This window comes from Microcebus murinus, chromosome 8 (genome assembly GCF_040939455.1).
Source record: "Microcebus murinus isolate Inina chromosome 8, M.murinus_Inina_mat1.0, whole genome shotgun sequence".
Classification (NCBI taxonomy): Eukaryota; Metazoa; Chordata; class Mammalia; order Primates; family Cheirogaleidae; genus Microcebus; species Microcebus murinus.
In genome coordinates, this window is record NC_134111.1 from 54,820,324 (window position 1) to 54,840,872 (window position 20,549).

Consider the following 20,549-nt stretch of genomic DNA (forward strand, 5'->3'; position numbering starts at 1 on the left):
TTCAGAAGTGGCTGTGCCAGGCATTTAAAGACCTTGGGATTTACTCAGACCAACTTTTAGGCAAATCATCTACAGTGTGAACTAAAATAAAATCTTAAGGCTCACCCCCACACCAGTTGACTGAATGCACCCCCTTTTGGCCAAAGGAATATCCTAAAACTAAATTGGCTGCCAGGAGGAGGGAGGTCAGACATGCCCCAACATGCCTGCCTCCCTCCCTTCCTAGGGACATCCTTTGTAACCCATTAACATGCCTAAGGGTACACGAGACAAACCTGCAGGTCCTCAATTTACACAACAAATATATATCAGTTGGCAACAAAGCTTCGTATCTTTAGCCAATTACAAGTCAGAATCTTTAAACTCACCAATAACATGTAAGCCCCCCCTTTGAGAAGGCCCACCTTTTCAGGCCAAACCAATGTATGCCTCCCACGTATTGATTTATGACTTTACCAGTCTCCCTGAAATGTATAAAGCCAAACTATAACCCAGCCATAGCGAGTCCACTTGCCCAAGGCTTGTTGGGCATGGCTCTGGGTCATGATCCTCAAATTTGGCTCAGAATAAATTTTTTAAAAATTATTTTACAGAGTTTGGCTTTTTTCCTTTTAACAACAGGATCCTAAAAGTCCTGCAGCATACTTAATTCAGACAAATACGACAATCATTCTGAAAACAATTTGTTTAACAATAAGGACTACGAAATAAAGTATTTAATTTTGAAATGTACTATTATGAAACCCCAACCAAGCTTCAACTAGATAGACAAGCCCTTATGCTTGCTTCAATTCACAAGTGCCAAAACAGGGGATTAGTGTTTAATTTGGGCCAACAGGTTTCTGCTAGCTATTTTCAACTCAAATTCTCCCCATTCTACCTACTTTCTTTCAATCTGGTTTAACCCTGTCTGTCACGCTCTTCACCATATCCTCATTACCAAACATTTTAAATCATTCCTTCAAAATCTAAAAAGAGCCCATGGAACATGAGAATGTACCAACTAACAAGGTAAGCAAATGCAAAGACTCTATCTAGTAGCTATAAAACTTAAATAAGGAAAAAGGAAAACGGTCCCTGAAAAATGTGAGGCAGTATCCTGGACACTGCTGAAATCCCTAGAGTTTTAAAAACTATTATTATATTAAGAAACAGTCCTGCCTCTCTAAATTAAACCCATTTAGGCTTCTGTGTCTTTCTTAAAAGGACCAGAGGGTAATTCCATTGTTAGGTTGTATTTATTCTTCCCATAGTTAACAAGGTCCACCTCCTCCCTCACATACAGTTACTATAATAAATATATTGCTAAGTAGAAATTTTACAGACACTAATCTTTTAAATTCCTGCCTCTTCTTCTCCTAGTTTTCCCCAATTCATCCACTTTTTTAAAAGTCTGAGCTTTTCCTCTTGTTTAAAGTTTAACTAGTCTTGGTCCAATTTGGAAGTGGTGATTAGGAGCCCCCAGGGGTCAGACTACTCAGATTTGAATACAACCTCATCCTCAACAGTTGGATCTCCTTACCAGGACTCTAGGCTTCTTTCTAAGCCTCTGGGCTAACCTGGAAAAGGGGGATAATAGTATTTCCTGTGAGATACCTATGAAATAATGCATGTGAAGCAATCACATTGCCTGATACTCAGAGAAATGCCCAATAACCTATCTATTATATTATCATCTTAGTGTCAAATTCTTCCCACATATTGAAAAGTTAACCCAGGATCAAGGAAAAATTAAAGAAGAAATATGCAAACTCCCTTTTAAATGTCTTCAGTCAGGACAGAAGAAAATGTGCTTATAGTACATAGGGTTCCTTTCCTCATGCAGCTTTGTTAAGTGTAAAAACAAATATTAATAAAAATGATGTATTTGGCTTTCAACTCTTCCTTGTACTCCTAAAGATAGTGTTTGTAAAGCATTATTTATAAGCATCCGAGTTACAAAGATTTCAAAATGATCCAAGTTATTTTTAATGCAGAAAGACTTATGTGAGTTGTACATTCATCCTCTTACATGCTGCTTCCATAATTTCTCAAGAGATTTTTTTCACATATCCAAAAAGTCAAGTTGTTCTTTGCTTAATATTTGTTCAGGAGATGAAGCCTGTCCTATTTTTCTTTGTGTTTGACTTTTAAAAAATAATCTGTCTAGTCTGAGATCAACTTTATCCCTCATCTACAAAAATACTTTTATCTCTCCAAGACACACTGGAAAAGAGTAATGGATAGTTCCTTCCACATAACGGAGATAAAGACGCTAAGGCTCAACACATACTGTGCACAGACGATGAAAAACTGTATCCTCATGCCACTTCACACGTGCAGAGTTTCTTTGACAAAAGGTCAAGAACACTTTTGACTCTGTTTAAATCTCTCTTGACTATAAACAATGATTTAATATGAATCATAGACATGAAATTTATTCTAAATTCTACTTGTTTTTCTTTCATAGTTTTCAAATATGCAAATTGATGACTGATTAAAAGGTGGAAAAGCAGATATTTTTAGCAACTGAAAAATTCACACGTAAAGATGTACATATGTTTTACACACTTTTATATATGGAATGTTATGTTACACAGTAAAGAAGAAAAATTAAAGAATAGAGGGCTCTAGACTACAATTCTGGAAATTAGGAAAACTAAAGTTCATTTGCATCATATATCCTTTGGCCAAACAAGCATTCTTACAGATAACTCTTGAACAGCAGCTAAATCAGAAAGTACAATTTACTTTTCTTCATAGTAGTGGGAACTAGAATACAATCCCAATCATTAATGGGTAAAGTTCAAGACAAACGACTTTAAAGGGGGAAAAAAGCACAATTAATACATTGTCAGTAACTTAAAACCGTACATCAGATATTTGGTAGCCTAAAACTTTAAGCATAAACATATTTACTGTACCTATCAAGTTACACATTTCCTTGAACCAAATGTTTTTATCCTAAAAACGCAATTACAGAAAAATTTACAAATATAAATATCTACTCCTTTAAACGTTCTTACAAAGTATGAACAGAAACTTCTTTTCACTTTGATAACAACTTACAGAACTTACTAGCAAAGTATTATGAAACCCGTGTCCCACCCTCGGCCCTTGCAAAAGAGGCATGCTAAGAAATTGAGGCAAATTCTCAACACAGAAAGTTAAGTACCCAAGGGAGAAATAATAGCTGAAAGCAAAAAAATTTAGTAACAGACTAAAAGGAACAGAAATTCTAATCTACACTCGCAAGTCTTACCCTTGACAGCACAGAACAGAATATCCTGTCTTACACATTTTGGAAAGGCAACTCTGAAACGCTAAATCCAAAGACAAAGCCGCCCTGGGGAAAATAACAATTGCGCAACAGATCAACAGCTCCAACATGTCCCTTGGCCCCAGCGCGGCGAGGTTTGCACGCTATAAAGCAGGAAAGGGCCAACCGAGGGCCGCCGAGACAGCCAACCGGCCACTGTCGCGGAGGCCGAGGCGGCGCACGCGGCGTGCGCCAGCAGGAAGCACCCCGCCCGGAACTACAAGTCCGCTAGCCTCGCCCGCACTTCCCGCCGCGTTGCTAGGGGCCAATCCCGGGTCCCCGAGCCCGAACCTCTTCCCAGGCCCGAGGAAGCGCGCGGGACGCGGGCAGGCCGCCGCACGTCGGGGCACTCGAGGGCGCTAGGCACTTCGTGACCTCCTCCCTACCCCCGGAGGCTGGGCTTTCGATAAACCCCATGGCTGCCAAAGAGTGCTCGGAGTGTCTGGTGACTACGCAAAGCAGCACCTCTAGACGGCCCTCCACAGCCCGCGCCCGCAGAGCTCTTGGGGCTGGGTCGGGTGCAGCGGCAGGGAAGGGGCTGCGGGTCCCAGCCCAGAGGAGACCTCAGCTCCCCCAAGAATGGCCCCGTGACTAGGCACATTTTTGCCAGCTCCGAGGCGGGGGAGCAGCGCAATCCGGGAAGGGCTGGGCCGCGCCGGCTCAGACCGACAGCGTCCGCCCCCTCCTGCCCGGCCGCCTGGGGGGCGGCTCAAACTCCGGGGTTCCCGCCTCCCTGCTCTGGGGCCCGGGGACGCACAGAAGAGACGCCCCCTCGCCCCGCGCGCGCGGGCGAAGCCCCCAAATCCCGACCCAGCCGCCCCCGGGCCCGCGGTCGGCCTGACCGACTGGCATGTCCCTACTCCCCTCGCTGCCCCTTGGGTCCCCGCCGCCCCTCCCCGCCCAGCCCCAGCGCAAGCGCGGCGGCTCCAGCGCGCCGCCGCTGCAGTCCTGGCTCCGGCCGGACGGCAGACGCCGGCTGCGGCTGTCCCTCCCGGGCGGCGGTCTCTTAGCTCCCCTGTCCCCGTCCTGGCACCACCGCAGGACCCCGAAGTCCCGGGCAGCACCTGCTGGGACGGCAGTCCCGGCGGCGGCAGCTCCAAGTCCATCATGCTGAGGTGGGGACCGTGTGTCGGGCTCCTCGACGGCAGTCCTGCCCTGGTTGCCGAGGCGCGGCGCGGACGGGGAGGCACTGGTGGCGGCGGCAGCGGCTCCTCCGGGCTCCCCGGCACTCGCTGCTCGGCAACACCGCCGGAGTCGCCGCCGGGCTCTGGCCCGCTCCGCCTCCCGCCCCATAGGGCGGGGCAAGAGCCTGGGCCTTCCTTCCCCGCCGGCCGAGCGGGCCGAGCCGCCGAAAACCCCCCACCCCCGCCGCGGCTGACGCAAGAAGCTCGCGGCCTGGGGGCGGGACGGGGCTGCGGCCTGGGGTGCCGGCGGGTCGGGTGCCGAGAGGTGGCCCCCTTAGCTCCCCGGCCCCCGCGCTCAGTTTACCCTCCCCCGCAAGTAAGGGCAGCGCTCTCGCCCGAGAGATTAAGAGTCAGCTGGGAAGGTCGCTCGAGTCCGGGCGCTTCGTAACAGTTTGAACAGTGGGAGCAAACACACCCGAGGACCGGGCAGAGGCGTTGGTATCGCAGCTGCGCCTCCCAGGTTTGGAGTGGCAGAACTTTGCTCCGCTTTATCTCGCCCTGCCGCCCAAGAGCGGCGCCAGCTTGGGGGTGGGGATGGGGGCGGCTGGGGCTAAAGGTTTGGACCCAGGCCCTGCGCACCGCCGAGTGCCCTCTCTCCCTCGGTCCCTTCCGGGGCTGGGGCCCGTGGCCCCTGCCCAGGGAGACGCGGTCCACTCCGGGAGCTCGTGCTCGCCCTCGTCCCGGACGCCCTCCACGACTCCCGCGTGCTCGCGCTCGCACTTGGCTCACGTCGCCAAAGGCAAACGGAGAAGTCTGTTAGGGTCCGAGAGTGGTCAGTGTTGCCCACCAAGAGCTGGGTGAAACGGGAACCCCAAGAACTTTCTCTTCCTACCAAAGTACACAGACCACGCCACAGGTGACGTCCTTCTGTGATGTAGTGTGTAATACTGCAACATGCTATGATCTTTACAAATTACCTTTTCACGCACTCAAAATATAGTAAAAAAAAAAAGTTATAAAATGGTTCGTATAGCATGGGCTCGTTGTAAAAATATGTGACTAGAAAAATATTGAGGAGTGGTCACTCATATGTTAATAGTTATACAATCATGAAAGATTTTTCTTTATCTTTGTTACTTTAAGAATGCTTTAAGTCTTAATATATATTGTTTTATATTAAAAACAATGATTTAAAAATTAATCATAGACCACACAAAACTTAAAGTATTAATATTTGAAACCAGGAATATTGTGAATTCTTACAAGATTTAAAAGAGAAAAGATAAATTGTTTTTTATTCTCTTACACATTTACACTCTAACTCTTTAACAAGACTGATTTTCATTTTCTAGCTTCTTGGAATTATTCAAAACCAGGTGATATATTAATATATAGTACCGGCAGTGGTTTATTTCATTCAGAAACTTCTCACACACACAAAGCCTGATTGTAGCAGGGCAACGCCCCAAAAACTGCAAAGAACTTACTTTCTCTTGGTTGCATAATTTGACACTCCCAAGATTTATGTGTAATTTTATATGTTCAAATATTCCTTGAGATAAGTGAAGCCTAAGTGAATTACTTGTAATTGAAGCAAGCTTCTTGGACTCTTATTAAATCCTTTCAGCTGTTAGGTGAAAACCCTGCAACATTATCTGCACGATTAAAATAAGGTTAGGAGAAATTGTTTACAAAGAACAGGGCATGAAAGATGCAGAAACATAATAATAATGAAATGACATTTCTGCATTAAAGAAGACAAGAGTCCCAGCCTGAGCAAGAGCGAGACCCCATCTCTACTAAAAATAGAAAGAAATTAATTGGCCAACTAAAAATATATAGAAAAAATTAGCCGGGAATGGTAGCGCATCCCTGTAATCCCAACTACTGGGGAGGCTGAGCCAGGAGGATCACTTGAGCCAGGAGTTTGAGGTTGCTGTGAGCTAGGGTGATGCCATAGCACTGTAGCCCAGGCAACAAAGTGAGACTGTCTCAAAAAAAAAAAAAAAAAAAGAAGACAAGAGTATATTGTTAACAATTCAAGTTACTTATTAAAACTACTACATCAGAGAAAGTAGCCAATGAACTCAGTAGGTAGGAGATACCAGAGTCATATATGAGATGGTTATTGCTGTCCAGGAGTTTATAATACATTTGGTATTTCCTTGTTAAGCAACAAAATTTCCATTGAGTTTAGACTGAATGTAATAACCTTTTCTTTTACAAAACTGCAGTTTGCTGGGTGTATGTTATTTCAGGCACCTGCACAGCTGCAGAGTACATATTTTCAAAGGGAGGGGAGCAATATGATAAGAGTCTAAACATGTATAAGAAAAACAAACGCTAAGGAAAAGCTGTCTGGCATTGAACAGTGATTCAGTACAAGAAAAGGAAACCTCATTCTCAGACTACCCATTTCAAGGAGATGCCCAGTCTTTGTAGGCTGCAAAATGCCACTGTCTTCCTGTGAGAGCCAGAGCCCTTCCTTTGCCCTCTAAACTTGAACGTTGTTCTATGGAAACACAGATACTGCATGTTGAGAAGCTCCAGAGGAGCAGAGAAGAGGAGGTGCTGGTTTTTCTCTGCTGTCCTGGTGTTATGGGAGCCCTTTTTACTGCCAGGCTTTCCTAGCTACTATTTTATTTATTTCCCCATGCCTGCCCCCATTGGTTTCACATTCTATTGACCTGTGTTCATTTTCCTTGATCTACAAATTCTTTGCTGTCTTTGGAGACAACCTTCATATGTGCTTGAGATGTGTTAGAATTGTGATACCATGCTCTAGAGTTCTCATAAAAAATAAACACCATCAAGTAAGCCTTCCAAGTGCATAAAGTTTCAATAATGGTGATGCACTGACCCATTTGTTCCACCTTTGTGCTTTAATATGCCAAGTTGCAAGGCCCAAGAAAGTACCGACTGATGGAGGATTTCAAAATCCTCCATCTCTTTGTGGCTTGTTCCTCTTATCATCACTTCCCCTCAGCTTCACTCCGTGTTGGAGCCAGAAAATATTTAGACTGTTCTAGAATTATAGTTGCAATTCTACTTTGTCCAACATATCGGGTAGCAAGTTTCCAAGGAGGGCACCCAATGAACCACCCCTCCTTGAGGCAATTGGGTAGTCCTTCCACATTGAATCAAGGCTGCTTGATATAACTTGCTTAACTTATAGCATGAGGCCAAAAGTGACACTTCGCCAGGTCTCAGCCTAGGCCTAAAAAAGGCCTGACAGCTTTTAATGTTATACTCTTGGAAGTCAGCCATCATATAAGAACTCTGACTACCCTGATGCAAAGAGAGGCAGTGAGGAGCAGTCATGGACGATAAAACTCTTAAGTGGAAAGAGAGGCTATGTGAACCAAAGCACCAGACATGTGGATGAAGAAACCATCTTGGATCTTCCAGCCCATCTAGTAAAGCCCCCAGAGAAATCCAGCTTCAGCTACTATTTGATTGCAGCCACATATAAGAGACTCCAAGCAAGACAGGCAGAAGTATGCCTGTCTTGAGCCTAGTTAACCCAAAGAATGGTGAGAAATTATAATAAATACTTTTCAGCTACTAAATTTTGGGGTAGATTTTTTTCACAGCAATAGATAACCAAAACAGCATGTGATATATTGACTATCAAAGGGAAGGTTTCTTCTGGCTGCTTTTTGTTTGTTAACCATAAGTGGGGGGCACAAATAGCAATGATCTTTGTAATTTAATAGAGTCTCGGACCCTCAGAAGGGAATGACTTCCCTGGGATTAAGGAAAAGTATCTCTGTCATGATGTATATACTTGTTGCTACATACAAAGTAAAAGACCTCATCACACCATGCATCAGTTTCATTATCACTAAATAGATGATGGTGAGATAGTCTCCTTATCTAAATGCACTTCAGGAACACAGACATTCATCAATGAAGTAGAAGGCAGTCTAAATGAATACAGAGGTTCTGACCTTGACATGACCTCATTTATACAAGTTATGTAAGATACTTGTTGAGAATGTGGTGAGGGAATTTGAACTTGAGGAGCAACCTGCCCAGTGGATAAACTGAACTCCAGTACAGCAGTATTCAAAATAATTGGTGTATGAATTTTAAAACACACCCATATCCTTGGTTTCTTGGTGTGTATACCTCACTAGGCAAACTGCTGGTACAAAGAGCTATATATGTCCAAAGCCAGTTTTAATTTATGTAGTTTCCTGCTCATAATAAAAACAGTGCCCTGCAGGAACAGCCATGTAGTGAGTAAAGAGAAAAAAAACATGTTTTAAAGAGTCCTTTTGAATTACATGTGTCGGTGCCGATATAAATAAGTATGCATAGAAAAAGACTGAATGCATATACTTCAAAATATTAACCATAAGTATTCTGATTAGAGACCAGTGATTTTATTTATTTTTTTTATTTTTTATTTTTTTTTGAGACAGAGTCTCGCTTTCTTGCCTAGGCTAGAGTGAGTGCCGTGGTGTCAGCCTAGCTCACAGCAACCTCAAACTCCTGGGCTCAAGCGATCCTCCTGCCTCAGCCTCCTGAGTAGCTGGGACTACAGGCATGCGCCACCATGCCCGGCTGATTTTTATATTATATATATTAGTTGGCCAATTAATTTCTTTCTATTTTTATGTTAGAGACGGGGTCTCGCTCAGGCTGGTTTTGAACTGCTGACATTGAGCAATCCGCCCGCCTCGGCCTCCCAGAGTGCTAGGATTACAGGCGTGAGCCACCGCACCCGGCCTGAGACCAGTGATTTTATTTTTATAATTTTCCTCTGTTTGTATTTTCCTAAATAAACACACATTACTTTTTTTTTTTTTTTCTTGAGACAGAGTCTCACTCTGTTGCCCAGGCTAGAGTGCCGTAGCATCAGCCTAGCTCACAGCAACCTCAAACTCCTGGGCTCAAGCGATCCTCCTGCGTGAGCCTTCCTAGTAGCTGGGACTATAGGCATGCGCCACCATGCCCGGCTAATTTTTTCTATATATTTTTAGTTGGCCAATTAATTTCTTTCTATTTTTAGTAGAGACGGGGTCTCGATATTGCTCAGGCTGCTTTCGAACTCCTGAGCTTGAGCGATCCTCCTGCCTCGGCCTCCCAGAGTACTAGGATTACAGGCCTGAGCCACCACACCCAGCCCACACATTACTTTTAAAATAAGAAAAAAGGTGAGGGTGAGGTATAGGAGTGAGAAAAGAACACTTGCTTTTCTCCCAAGCCACTGGGTCTATTTTATTTTCAAATTGAATTTTAACCACAAGCTTTGCAAATCTTTATATTCTTTATTCATTTGAGTGAAGCCTGGAGAATTTAACCACATCTTTAAGTATGGTTGTAGTAAGGGTCTAAAGATCCTTTTCTCTTTCCATTTACTGCTGTATTCCCAGAGTTTCACTCAGCAGGATAGGAGTTCCCACACAAAGATGAAATTTTAAGAATAGAGACTAAGAACTGCAGTTTCCAAGTGATATGCAAAGTTGCCCATATATAACATTGCTGAGTGAGGAAAATAAAATACAGAAAAACACTATGCCTAGCGCTATGTCTTAAAGGCTGGTTCCCAAATACAAATAATGGGGGTAGAATATCAGATACTTTCACTTTCATCTTTGTGTTTTTCTGTATTCTCAAATCTTTACAGAAAGCATTTTTGTAATTAGGGGATAAAAACAAACTCTTTTCATTTGGGCAAACAAAAAGCAGAATGCAATGAATGGAAGAGCAAGAGCTTCCTCCTAACCAGGCCTTGCATCAAAATCTGTAACATTCTTGGAGGCTAGAAAATAAAAAAAAGATTTGCCAAGATATTTGTCTTCTGACATTTTCTATTCCATGGACTCTCATTTTGCCCTTTGAGTAACATTAGAATTAAAAGAAACCTTAGATGTCTTCTGGCTCAGAGATGGTAAGTTTCACTTTGATTGACAATTCTGATCAATTGATAGTGGCTGCCTACAATGCTTTGCTGAGAAGTATTCAGAAACAGCTTTCCAATTTGGTAGAAAAAGTTCAATGAGCAACTAACAATGTCTGCCATGGGCACAGAATTACGAGAATGGTGGCACATATCAGGTATTTCTCCCTCCCTGATCTAGTACAACCTTCTACTTTTACATTTGAGGAAATGGAGGAGTGAAGTGGTTATCAATGATCACAGAGCTAGTTATTGGCAGAAAAAGGAACAGAATAACATTTCCTGACTTCTGGTATTATGTTCTTCATGTACAACAAATTGACTTGGACTTTTAAAAGCAAATCTAGTACTAGGCCAGACCTAAAAGGTAAGGTATAAATTTTATTTATATTATTAACTGGCACATTATTTTTGAAGGGGATTAATAATCCAGTTTATTAATCATAATAATTATTGCATATACCTTATAAATATTCCCTACAAATCAGGGAGATGTGATTAGGCCCAATATTATAAATCACAGGTGAAAAAACAATTAAATGATTTGCTCAGAGCTCAAGAAAATTATCTGAAAATGGCTGGTTCCAAAGCCTAAGCTTAGTCCACTCTAGGTCAGGTCTCTGTAGAATCTCTTGGCTTGTGCTGTATTTACTGAGAGTACTCATAGCAAAACTCCCTTAAGATTACATTTTTCCACATTCTGGCTAATTAATTCCCCAAGGACAGAATGATAAAGTATTTTTCACTAGAGAGAAAACTTGCAAACAAATATGAGAACAGGATTTCCACATTTAAGAATTTCAATGTGAAGGGCAGGGAGAAAGTTAATGGGCTCTTTGCACTTTAGCCTCTCCACCTAATGGTAGGTTTTTTTATTTTACTGTTTTAATGTAAAGGTCTAAGAGCAATGTATAAAATGTACTGATAAGACTATAAGCTATTACAATCCTTGCAGTTCTTCCAGTAAGTTAAATTCCTCTAGCTGTATGCTTCTAAAAAGCTTAACATGCAGGTAACTTTAATGTCAGTTTAGAATTATCCCTCCTGGTAAGAATCAGGTGAATGTTCATCACATTTTCTCTTTTCTGATGAAAGATGGAATATTTCAGTCTTTGGAGTTCATAAACCTTCAAAAGTTTGTGATAGTAAATATATGATTTCACTTGCCTTTTTTCCCAGCTAACATTTAATATATGCTTACTATGTATCATAATGCTAATTTTTAGATTTATTTCTCAGTAACATATTAGGGATATGAATGGCAACAATAACAAAATTAAAACAACAAACATTTTTTGAGTGCTGAATGTGGGCTGGTACTTTATATAGATTAAATCATTTAATCCTCTCAGAAAACCAAAGACATAGGTACATTATTATCTACTTTAGAAATGAGAAAACTGGGCCGGGCGCTGTGGCTCACGCCTGTAATCCTAGCTCTTGGGAGGCCGAGGCGGGCGGATTGCTCAAGGTCAGGAGTTCAAAACCAGCCTGAGCAAGAGCGAGACCCCGTCTCTACTATAAATAGAAAGAAATTAATTGGCCAACTGATATATATATATATATATAAAAAATTAGCCGGGCATGGTGGCACATGCCTGTAGTCCCAGCTACTTGGGAGGCTGAGGCAGGAAGATAGCTTGAGCCCAGGAGTTTGAGATTGCTGTGAGCTAGGCTGACGCCACGGCACTCACTCTAGCCTGGGCAACAAAGCGAGACTCTGTCTCAAAAAAAAAAAAAAAAAAATCTCAAAAAAAAAAAAAGAAATGAGAAAACTGACTGGAGAGGCTAGGTAATTGTATCTATGTATGGTCAAGCATTTAGGAAGTAGCTAAACAAGTCACTGACTTTTAAAGTTTTGGGCTTTTTTGGTTTTTTATTTTTGTTTTTTTGGCATGAGGTCTTGCTATGTTGGTCAGGCTGGTCTCAAACTGCTGACCTAGGCAATCTTCTCACCTCAACATCCCTGAAGTGCTGGATTTATAATGAGTATGAGCCACCATACCCAGCATGACTTTGAAGTTCTTAAGCATGAAGATATGCTTCCTCCCATAGATGTTTAAAAAAATTGCAAGGGTTAATGAGGGAATTCATATAAAAAATGTTTTTTGAAATGTTTTGCCAAAAAATATCCCAATGATTTAAAAAACAACAGTTGAATACTTAGTGAGGGGCACCACGCTGAGGGTTTGAGGGGGACTAAGTTGAGTTAAACATGGATTCTGGCCGGGCGGGGTAGCTCACGCCTGTAATCCTAGCTCTCTGGGAGGCCGAGGCGGGCGGATTGCTCAAGGTCAGGAGTTCGAAACCAGGCTGAGCAAGAGCAAGACCCGTCTCTACTATAAATAGAAAGAAATTAATTGGCCAACTAATATATATAGAAAAAATTAGCCGGGCATGGTGGCGCATGCCTGTAGTCCCAGCTACTTGGGAGGCTGAGGCAGAAGGATTGCCTGAGCCCAGGAGTTTGAGGTTGCTGTGAGCTAGGCTAACGCCACGGCACTCACTCTAGCCTGAGCAACAAAGTGAGACTCTGTCTCAAAAAAAAAAAAAAAACCAGCCGGGCGCGGTGGCTCACGCCTATAATCCTAGCTCTCTGGGAGGCTGAGGCGGGTGGATTGCTCGAGGTCGGGAGTTCGAAACCAGCCTGAGCAAGAGCGAGACCCCGTCTCTACTATAAATAGAAAGAAACTAATTGGCCAACTAATATATATAAAAAAAAAAAAATTAGCCGGGCATGGTGGCGAATGCCTGTAGTCCCAGCTACTTGGGAGGCTGAGGCAGTAGGATCGCTTGAGCCCAGGAGTTTGAGGTTGCTGTGAGCTAGGCTGACGCCATGGCACTCACTCTAGCCTAGGCAACAAAGTGAGACTCTGTCTCAAAAAAAAAAACAAAACAAAACAAAAAAAAAAACCAAAAACATGGATTCTATCCTGAAGGTCCTTATAGTCTTATAATTAAATGTCACAATTACCCATAGCCAGGGAGTAGCTAATGCTGCAGAAGAGGCAGGCTAGTCAATCTACCCAATCTAATGGCAGAGAGTATTCATCACTTCCAAAAGTTTGCTTGTGCCTCAGATTTTTTTGTTGAGACAGGGTCTCACTCTGTCACCCAGACTGGAGTGTGGAGGCTCAATCATAGCACACTGTAACCTCAAATCCTTGGTTGTACCACAATTTTAATCCTGCTTCTCCCTGTTCCAGTTTCTGTCCCCAGGCAACCACTGATCTATTATTTCTACTGTAACTGAATTAGTTTGCATATTCTATAATATCATAAATGGAATCATATAATCTTTTTTATCTGGCTTCTTTTACTCAGCATAATTGAAATTCATCTATGTTGTATATATAAATAGTTAATTCCTTTTTATTATTTAGTAATATTCCATTGTGTGGATATACTACATTTTGTTTTTCCATTCACATGTTGATAGACATTGGGTTGTTTCTATATTTTAACTGTTACAAATAAAACTGCTGAATACTCATGTACAAGTCTTTGTATAAACAAACATTTCATTTCTCTTGGGTAAATACCTGGAAATAGAATGTCTGGGTTATATGGCTGCAGTATGCTTAACTTTATAAGAATCTTCTAACCCTTTACCTAAGTTAGTTGTGCCATTTTACATTCCTACCAGCAATATATTAGAGTTTAAGTTCCTCCCTGACTTTGCCAAGACCACCTGGTACACACACACACACACACACATATAATTGTGGTTTTAATTTGCATTTCCCTAATGACTAAACACATTGATTATCTTTTCATGGCACAATGGTTTTAATGTGTAAAGTAATATTTTCTATATTGACTGAGAGAAGGGACATTCTTACAATATGCTTTAATGTTAGAACTGTGTTGTTACATAATCAAAGAGTAAAAACATATCATATTGTAAGAATATACATACAATATCATTAACTATTGATAAAATGACATAAAAACCCAGAAAATATAAAATATGCACCTTAATGGGAATTTGAGTTCTTAAAAAAAGAAACTACAAAATACTAAGCTTTTACTTTCAACTGGTGCCTCAGAATTTCGTCTGCTACCATGCACTGATAAACCTACTCACGTTTCCTGAAGCAACAATTATTACCTGTTTCTTTTTCTTCCTTAACTGTTCTCCCTTTAAAATCCTATTTGTTACCATAGATAATTTTAATCAGATTTGTTAAAATCATCTATTTACTACCTTGACAAGGTCATTACAATTTTTTTTTTTTTTTTTGAGACAGAGTCTACCTTTGTTGCCCAGGCTAGAGTGAGTGCCATGGCGTCAGCCTCGCTCACAGCAACCTCAAACTCCTGGGCTCAAGAGATTCTACTGCCTCAGCCTCCCGAGTAGCTGGGACTACAGGCATGTGCCACCATGCCCGGCTAATTTTTTCTATATATATTAGTTGCCAATTAATTTCTTTCTATTTATAGTAAAGATGGGGTCTCGCTCTTGCTCAGGCCAGTTTTGAACTCCTGACCTCGAGCTATCCGCCCGCCTCGGCCTCCCAGGGTGCTAGGATTACAGGTGTGAGCCACCATGCCCGGCCTCACAATTTTTTTTTTTTTTTTTTTGAGACAGAGTCTCATTTTGTTGTCCAGGCTAGAGTGAGTGCCATGGCGTCAGCCTAGCTCACAGCAACCTCAAACTCCTGGGCTCGAGCGATCCTTCTGCCTCAGCCTCCCGAGTAGCTGGGACTACAGGCATGCGCCACCATGCCCGGCTAATTTTTTATATATATATCAGTTGGCCAATTAATTTCTTTCTATTTATAGTAGAGACGGGTCTCGCTCTTGCTCAGGCTGGTTTTGAACTCCTGACCTTGAGCAATCCGCCCGCCTCGGCCTCCCAGAGAGCTAGGATTACAGGCGTGAGCCACCGCGCCCGGTCAATTTTTTTTTTTTTTAAGGTCCTAAACACCGAGTAGACAGATGTCTTGTGACAATACTGATTCATAAGATAAAGAAAGTTTTTGATACACTATAGACTTCTCCATAAAAGAACATTATGGAGACATTTCTTGCTAAAGCTCCCCCAATCTAGCCTCCTGGGGAGGTAAGTACTATATCAGCAGCAGGAGATATGTATTTTCAATTGCCCACTCCAGTTGGAAGGTCTGATAATACCAACATTTGATCTCCTTATAATCAATTCAATTTAATTTAATTAAAAAAGCATTGTGTGTACTGTATGAAGAGCTCCATGTGAAACTTGAGTTTATTGAGCACTATGTACAAAGCTCTACTTCCAGACACCTTATGTATGTCTTTATTGATACAATAACCATTTTACAGGTGATAAAGCTGAGTTCAATCTGATTCAGTAACTTGACCAAAGTCACATAGCTCCACGATTCAGTAACTTGGCTAAGGTTTCATAGCAAAGCTCATGTGAAATCCTAGGTTTAGCTCTTTCCAAAACCTTTGCTCTTTTCACTGGGCCAGGCTAGGCCCCAAGATACCTCCCAGTACTTTGTGAATAATTAAACATTGTAGGGATCATGATCCATACTATAATTTTTGCCATGGACTTCAGTTAATTGTATGACATAATTTGAAGGCTGGAACATAATTTTATGCTATTGAGATATAATAAAGCTAAATAAACTGTGCCATAATTTTCCTGTTGGAATTCAATTTATGATTTCTACATATTTGTTGTTCTTTCTTGATTGCTGCTTACTAACCCTCTATCATCAATCCAAGTCTGTAAATACATTTATAAAAACAACAAAAAACCCTGCATATGATTGCTAGTGGGTTGTGGGTGAATTTGAAGAATATCACTCTAAGGAACACAATTTAGATTTTATAGTCCTGATTTCATGGTCCAAGGTTTTCAACCTAACTGCCAATCAGTGCCAGATTCAATCATGGACTTTACCCAAATTATCTCTTTTACTCTTTTACTACAGATCACCTTTGTAATTTCAAACATTTGTACCCTGCTCTGAGCAAGCTATGCATTGATCATTCACTATTAAGTGAATGTCTTGCTTCTCAGATGGCTTAAATAGAAGAGTGTGTTAGGAGAGTCACACTAATGTGGTTAAAAGAAGGAAGATAAGGTATCTTTTTAAAAATATAATACATTATAAAGATATTATAGTACTTTAAAGATATAATAGACTTGATATGGATAGTCAAAAGATGTAGAGCAAAGCAATTTAATTGAACAAAAGATAAGGCTATAGGAAGGTTTAAGGATAAAAGATAAAGAAATATAATAGGAAAAAGCTGTAACTTCATTTACACATTGATCATTTTAATGTAGAGTATTGTAATGACCAAAACTAATGGTTACCCAGTATTGTATCTATAGAAATATATTGTGTTTACAGATAATAGTATTATTTCCTCTAAGATTCTTTGTGAAGCAACTGAGATTTTAACAAATGACAAGCATGATTTTTAAAGTAATAATGCAAATTAGAATTTCTGCAGCTTATGTATATATATATATATTTTTTTTTTTTTTGAGACAGAGTGTCACTCTGCTGCTCAGGCTAGAGTGCTGTGGCATCAGCCTAGGTCACAGCAACCTCAAATTCCTGGGCTCAAGCGATCCTCCTGCCTTAGCCTCCCAAGTAGCTGGGACTACAGACATGTGCCACCATGCCCGGCAAATTTTTTCTATATATTTTTAGTTGGCCAATTAATTTATTTCTATTTTTAGTAGAGACGGGGTCTCGCTATTGCTGAGGCTGGTTTCGAACTCCTGACCTTGAGCAATCCTCCCACCTCAGCCTCCCAGAGTGCTAGGATTACAGCATGAGCCACCACGCCTGGCCTCTGTAGCTTATATTTTGATAAATCCTGCTGGGTAATATGGTGCAGAGAGTATAAGTACTAGATAAATACTATATGCTAAATAAATACTAAATAGTATAAGTAAATACTATATACTAAATAAGTAATACTATATACTAAATAAGTAATACTATATACTATATAAGTAAATACTATATACTAAATAGTATAAGTACTAGACTGATAAATCTGGGTTTAATTACTATCTGTGTGATTCTGGGAAAGTTATTTAATCTCATTGACAGTAGTTTTCCAGTTGGTAAAATGAGGGTTGTTGTGAGGCTAACTGGCATAATGTATTAAAAGTTACTTGTGAAGATGAAGAATAGTTAAAGCCTCTGAAATGATCACCTGAAAACAAAAAGTTACAACATGAAAAACATTGACATAACAATAGACCACTATTAATCCATAAATATAAAAGATTTAGTTATTTTTATAAATGCATGATATTTGGCAAAAATGAAAGGAAATATTGGTCTGAATTTGAGAGATCTAGAGATTCTTCAACATAAAAATAAAGGAATTGGCTTAGACTTAAGTTTCTCAAGAGCCACATACTGTGTTATTCATCTTCATAGACTTACTACTTTTTACTTTACCTGATATATGGAGATATTTGGTAAATATTCATTAATTGAATGAATCATTGGGTGAGTAAATTTGTTGATTTCTAAGGTTTCTTTCAACATCAACACACGGTTTGAAACAGTATGTTTTTATCCCTTATCTTCTTTTATAAGAAGATAAAGGAAAGAAAGTGTGTTGTATAAACACTGTTTTGTGGTGCTGTATTAAGGCACATGTATTAAAATACCAACTGCTAGTTTGGCAAGAGTCCTAGGCATTTATGTTGAAATGGAAAAGCTGTATATTTCATTTTGCATTTTTTTGTTAATAAATATTTATAACATTCATTTTCTACTCATTAAGGAATTTTCCAAGGCAAAGGAACATGATCTTAAGGAGGTCTCTATAATGTGAGGCTTGCTTTATTGCACTAGTAGAATATCAGGCTCCATTTAGAACATATTTTTAATAATGGCAGTGGAAAATAAGGAGTAATTCTTAGTGTTCTTTGGAATTCTTTATGCTTGTAATTTAGGAGCCCATACTGGCTGAATTCTGTGGTCTACTAACTACTGCCAAGAATTTGTAAATTTTGTAAGCACTGTAATTTACCAAAATGTTAATGTCTTAATTTCAGATCTATATAATACTTAATCCATTAGAGTTAATGGTCTCTATTGTTCATTTTTTTTTTTTAAGACAGGGTCTTACTGTGTTGCCCAGGCTACAATGCAGTGGCATGGTCATAGCTCACTCCTAGGCTCAAGCCATCCTCCTGCCTCAGCCTCCCAAGTTGCTAGGACTACAGGCAAGTGCCACCATGGCCAGCTAATTTTTCTATTTTTTGTAGAGATAGGGTCTTCCTCTTGCTCAGGCTGGTCTTGAACTCCTGAGCTCAGGCAATCTTCTGTCTCTGCCTCCCAAAGTGCTAGGATAAAAGACATGAGCCACCATGCTTGGCCCTCTACTGTTCACTTTTTTTCTTTTTTTTTTTTTTGAGACAGAATCTCACTTTGTTGCTCAGGCTAGAGTGAGTGCCCTGGCGTCAGCCTAGCTCACAGCAACCTCAAACTCCTGGGCTCAAGCAATCCTGCTGCCTCAGCCTCCGAGTAGCTGGGACTACAGGCATGTGCCACCATGCCCGGCTAATTTTTTCTATATATATATTAGTTGGGCAATTAATTTCTTTCTATTTATAGTAGAGACGGGGTCTTGCTCTTGCTCAGGCTGGTTTTGAACTCCTGACCTCAAGCAATCTGCCCGCCTGGACCTCCCAGAGTGCTAGGATTACAGGCGTGAGCCACCGCGCCCAGCCTACTGTTCACTTTTAAATTGCTACCTAATTCAGATTTATTTTCTAACTTCCAATTTTAATTACAACTGAACTCAGGTATGATTGGGTGTGCTATGTAAGCCCAGTGGCTCACTGTGAGCCCACAGAAAGAGGTCAACATTTATCTCAACTGCTTATCTTTGGGCTAAGTGGATGTGGCAGTGCCAGAACAATATAATTGCAGGGACTCAGAAAATAGAGCTTTCTTTGCCTAATAATTTTTTAAAAAAAGGTTTCCTATCTGCTTCTTATTGAATGACTAAATTCCTTAAAATATATAGCAGTCTGTTTGCATTGGTTTTCTCTGAGTGGTAGGCTTAGGGGTAAGAGAACATTATTTCCTATCTTATATATTTCAATATTGTTTTACTTCTTAACAAGCACTTTATTTAATATTTGAATAAGTAATACATAATCATGATATGAACATTTTAAAAATATAAAAGGTAAAAAATCAATCTCCCTACCCTATTTTCTATTCACAAGATCTTACTTTTTTACCTCCTAATCCGTTGTCATTAGGTTCTTGGAATTGTTTCAGAGTTGTTTATGTATTTACAAGCAAATATTAACATATATTCTACTTTATTTTTACTACCTTTCACACAAAAGGTAGAAAACAGTGCATACTGCTCTACACCTTGTATTTTTTATTAAAAATATCTTGGAGATTCCATATCAATATAGTACATAGTACATTCTGATTCTCTTTCTATGCATTTCTTTCTTTTTGTGGCTACATAATATTCCATTACATGGATGTGTCAGGGTTTTTTGACTTGTTTCATATTGACGAACACTGGGTTATTCCCAATCTTGCTATTGCAAGTTATGATGCAATGAATAAGCTTGACTTAGGTCATTTTAAAAATAATTTTCAATAATTTTATTTATTTATTTTTGAGACAGAGTCTCACTTTGTTGCCCAGGCTAGAGTGAGTGCCATGGCGTCAGCCTCGCTCACAGCAACCTCAAACTCCTGGGCTCAAGCAATCCTGCTGCCTTAGCCTCCCAAGTAGCTGGGACTACAGGCATACGCCACCATGCCCAGCTAATTTTTTCTATATATATTAGTTGGCCAATTAATTTCTTTCTATTTATAATAGAGACGGGGTCTCACTCTTGCTCAGGCTGGTTTCGAACTCCTGACCTCGAACTATATGCCCGCCTCGGCCTCCCAGAGTGCTAGGATTACAGGCGTGAGCCACCACGCCTGGGCTATTTATTTATTTTTGAGACAGAGTCTCACTCTGTTGCCCAGGCTAGAGTGCCGTGGCATCAGCCTAGCTCACAGCAACCCCAAACTCCTGGGCTCAAGTGATCCTCCTGCCTCAGCCCCACACGTTGCTGGGACTACAGGCATGCACTACCATGCCTGGCTAATTTTTTTTTGCTATGTATTTTTATTTGTCCAATTAATTTCTTTTTATTTTTAGTAGAGACAGAGTCTCACTCTTGCTCAGGCTGGTTTCAAACTCCTGACCTTGAGCGATCCAC

General features: G+C 40.8%; 1 protein-coding gene across 2 annotated transcripts in view; it reads right to left on the bottom strand.

Annotated features, from left to right (window-relative positions):
- NFE2L2 (NFE2 like bZIP transcription factor 2) overlaps window positions 1-4,616 on the bottom strand; it is a 31,339-nt gene extending 26,723 nt beyond the window's left edge. Inside the window, exon 1 of one of the 2 annotated variants that reach the window (XM_012785893.2) lies at window positions 4,363-4,616. In XM_012785893.2, the coding sequence (XP_012641347.1) occupies window positions 4,363-4,407 (45 nt within the window). In that variant the 5' untranslated portion in view covers window positions 4,408-4,616. Of the gene's footprint in view, window positions 1-3,241; window positions 3,882-4,362 lie in introns of those variants that run through there. The other variant, XM_012785894.3, reaches the window with a different exon arrangement.
- Between the last annotated feature and the right edge of the window lie 15,933 nt (window positions 4,617-20,549).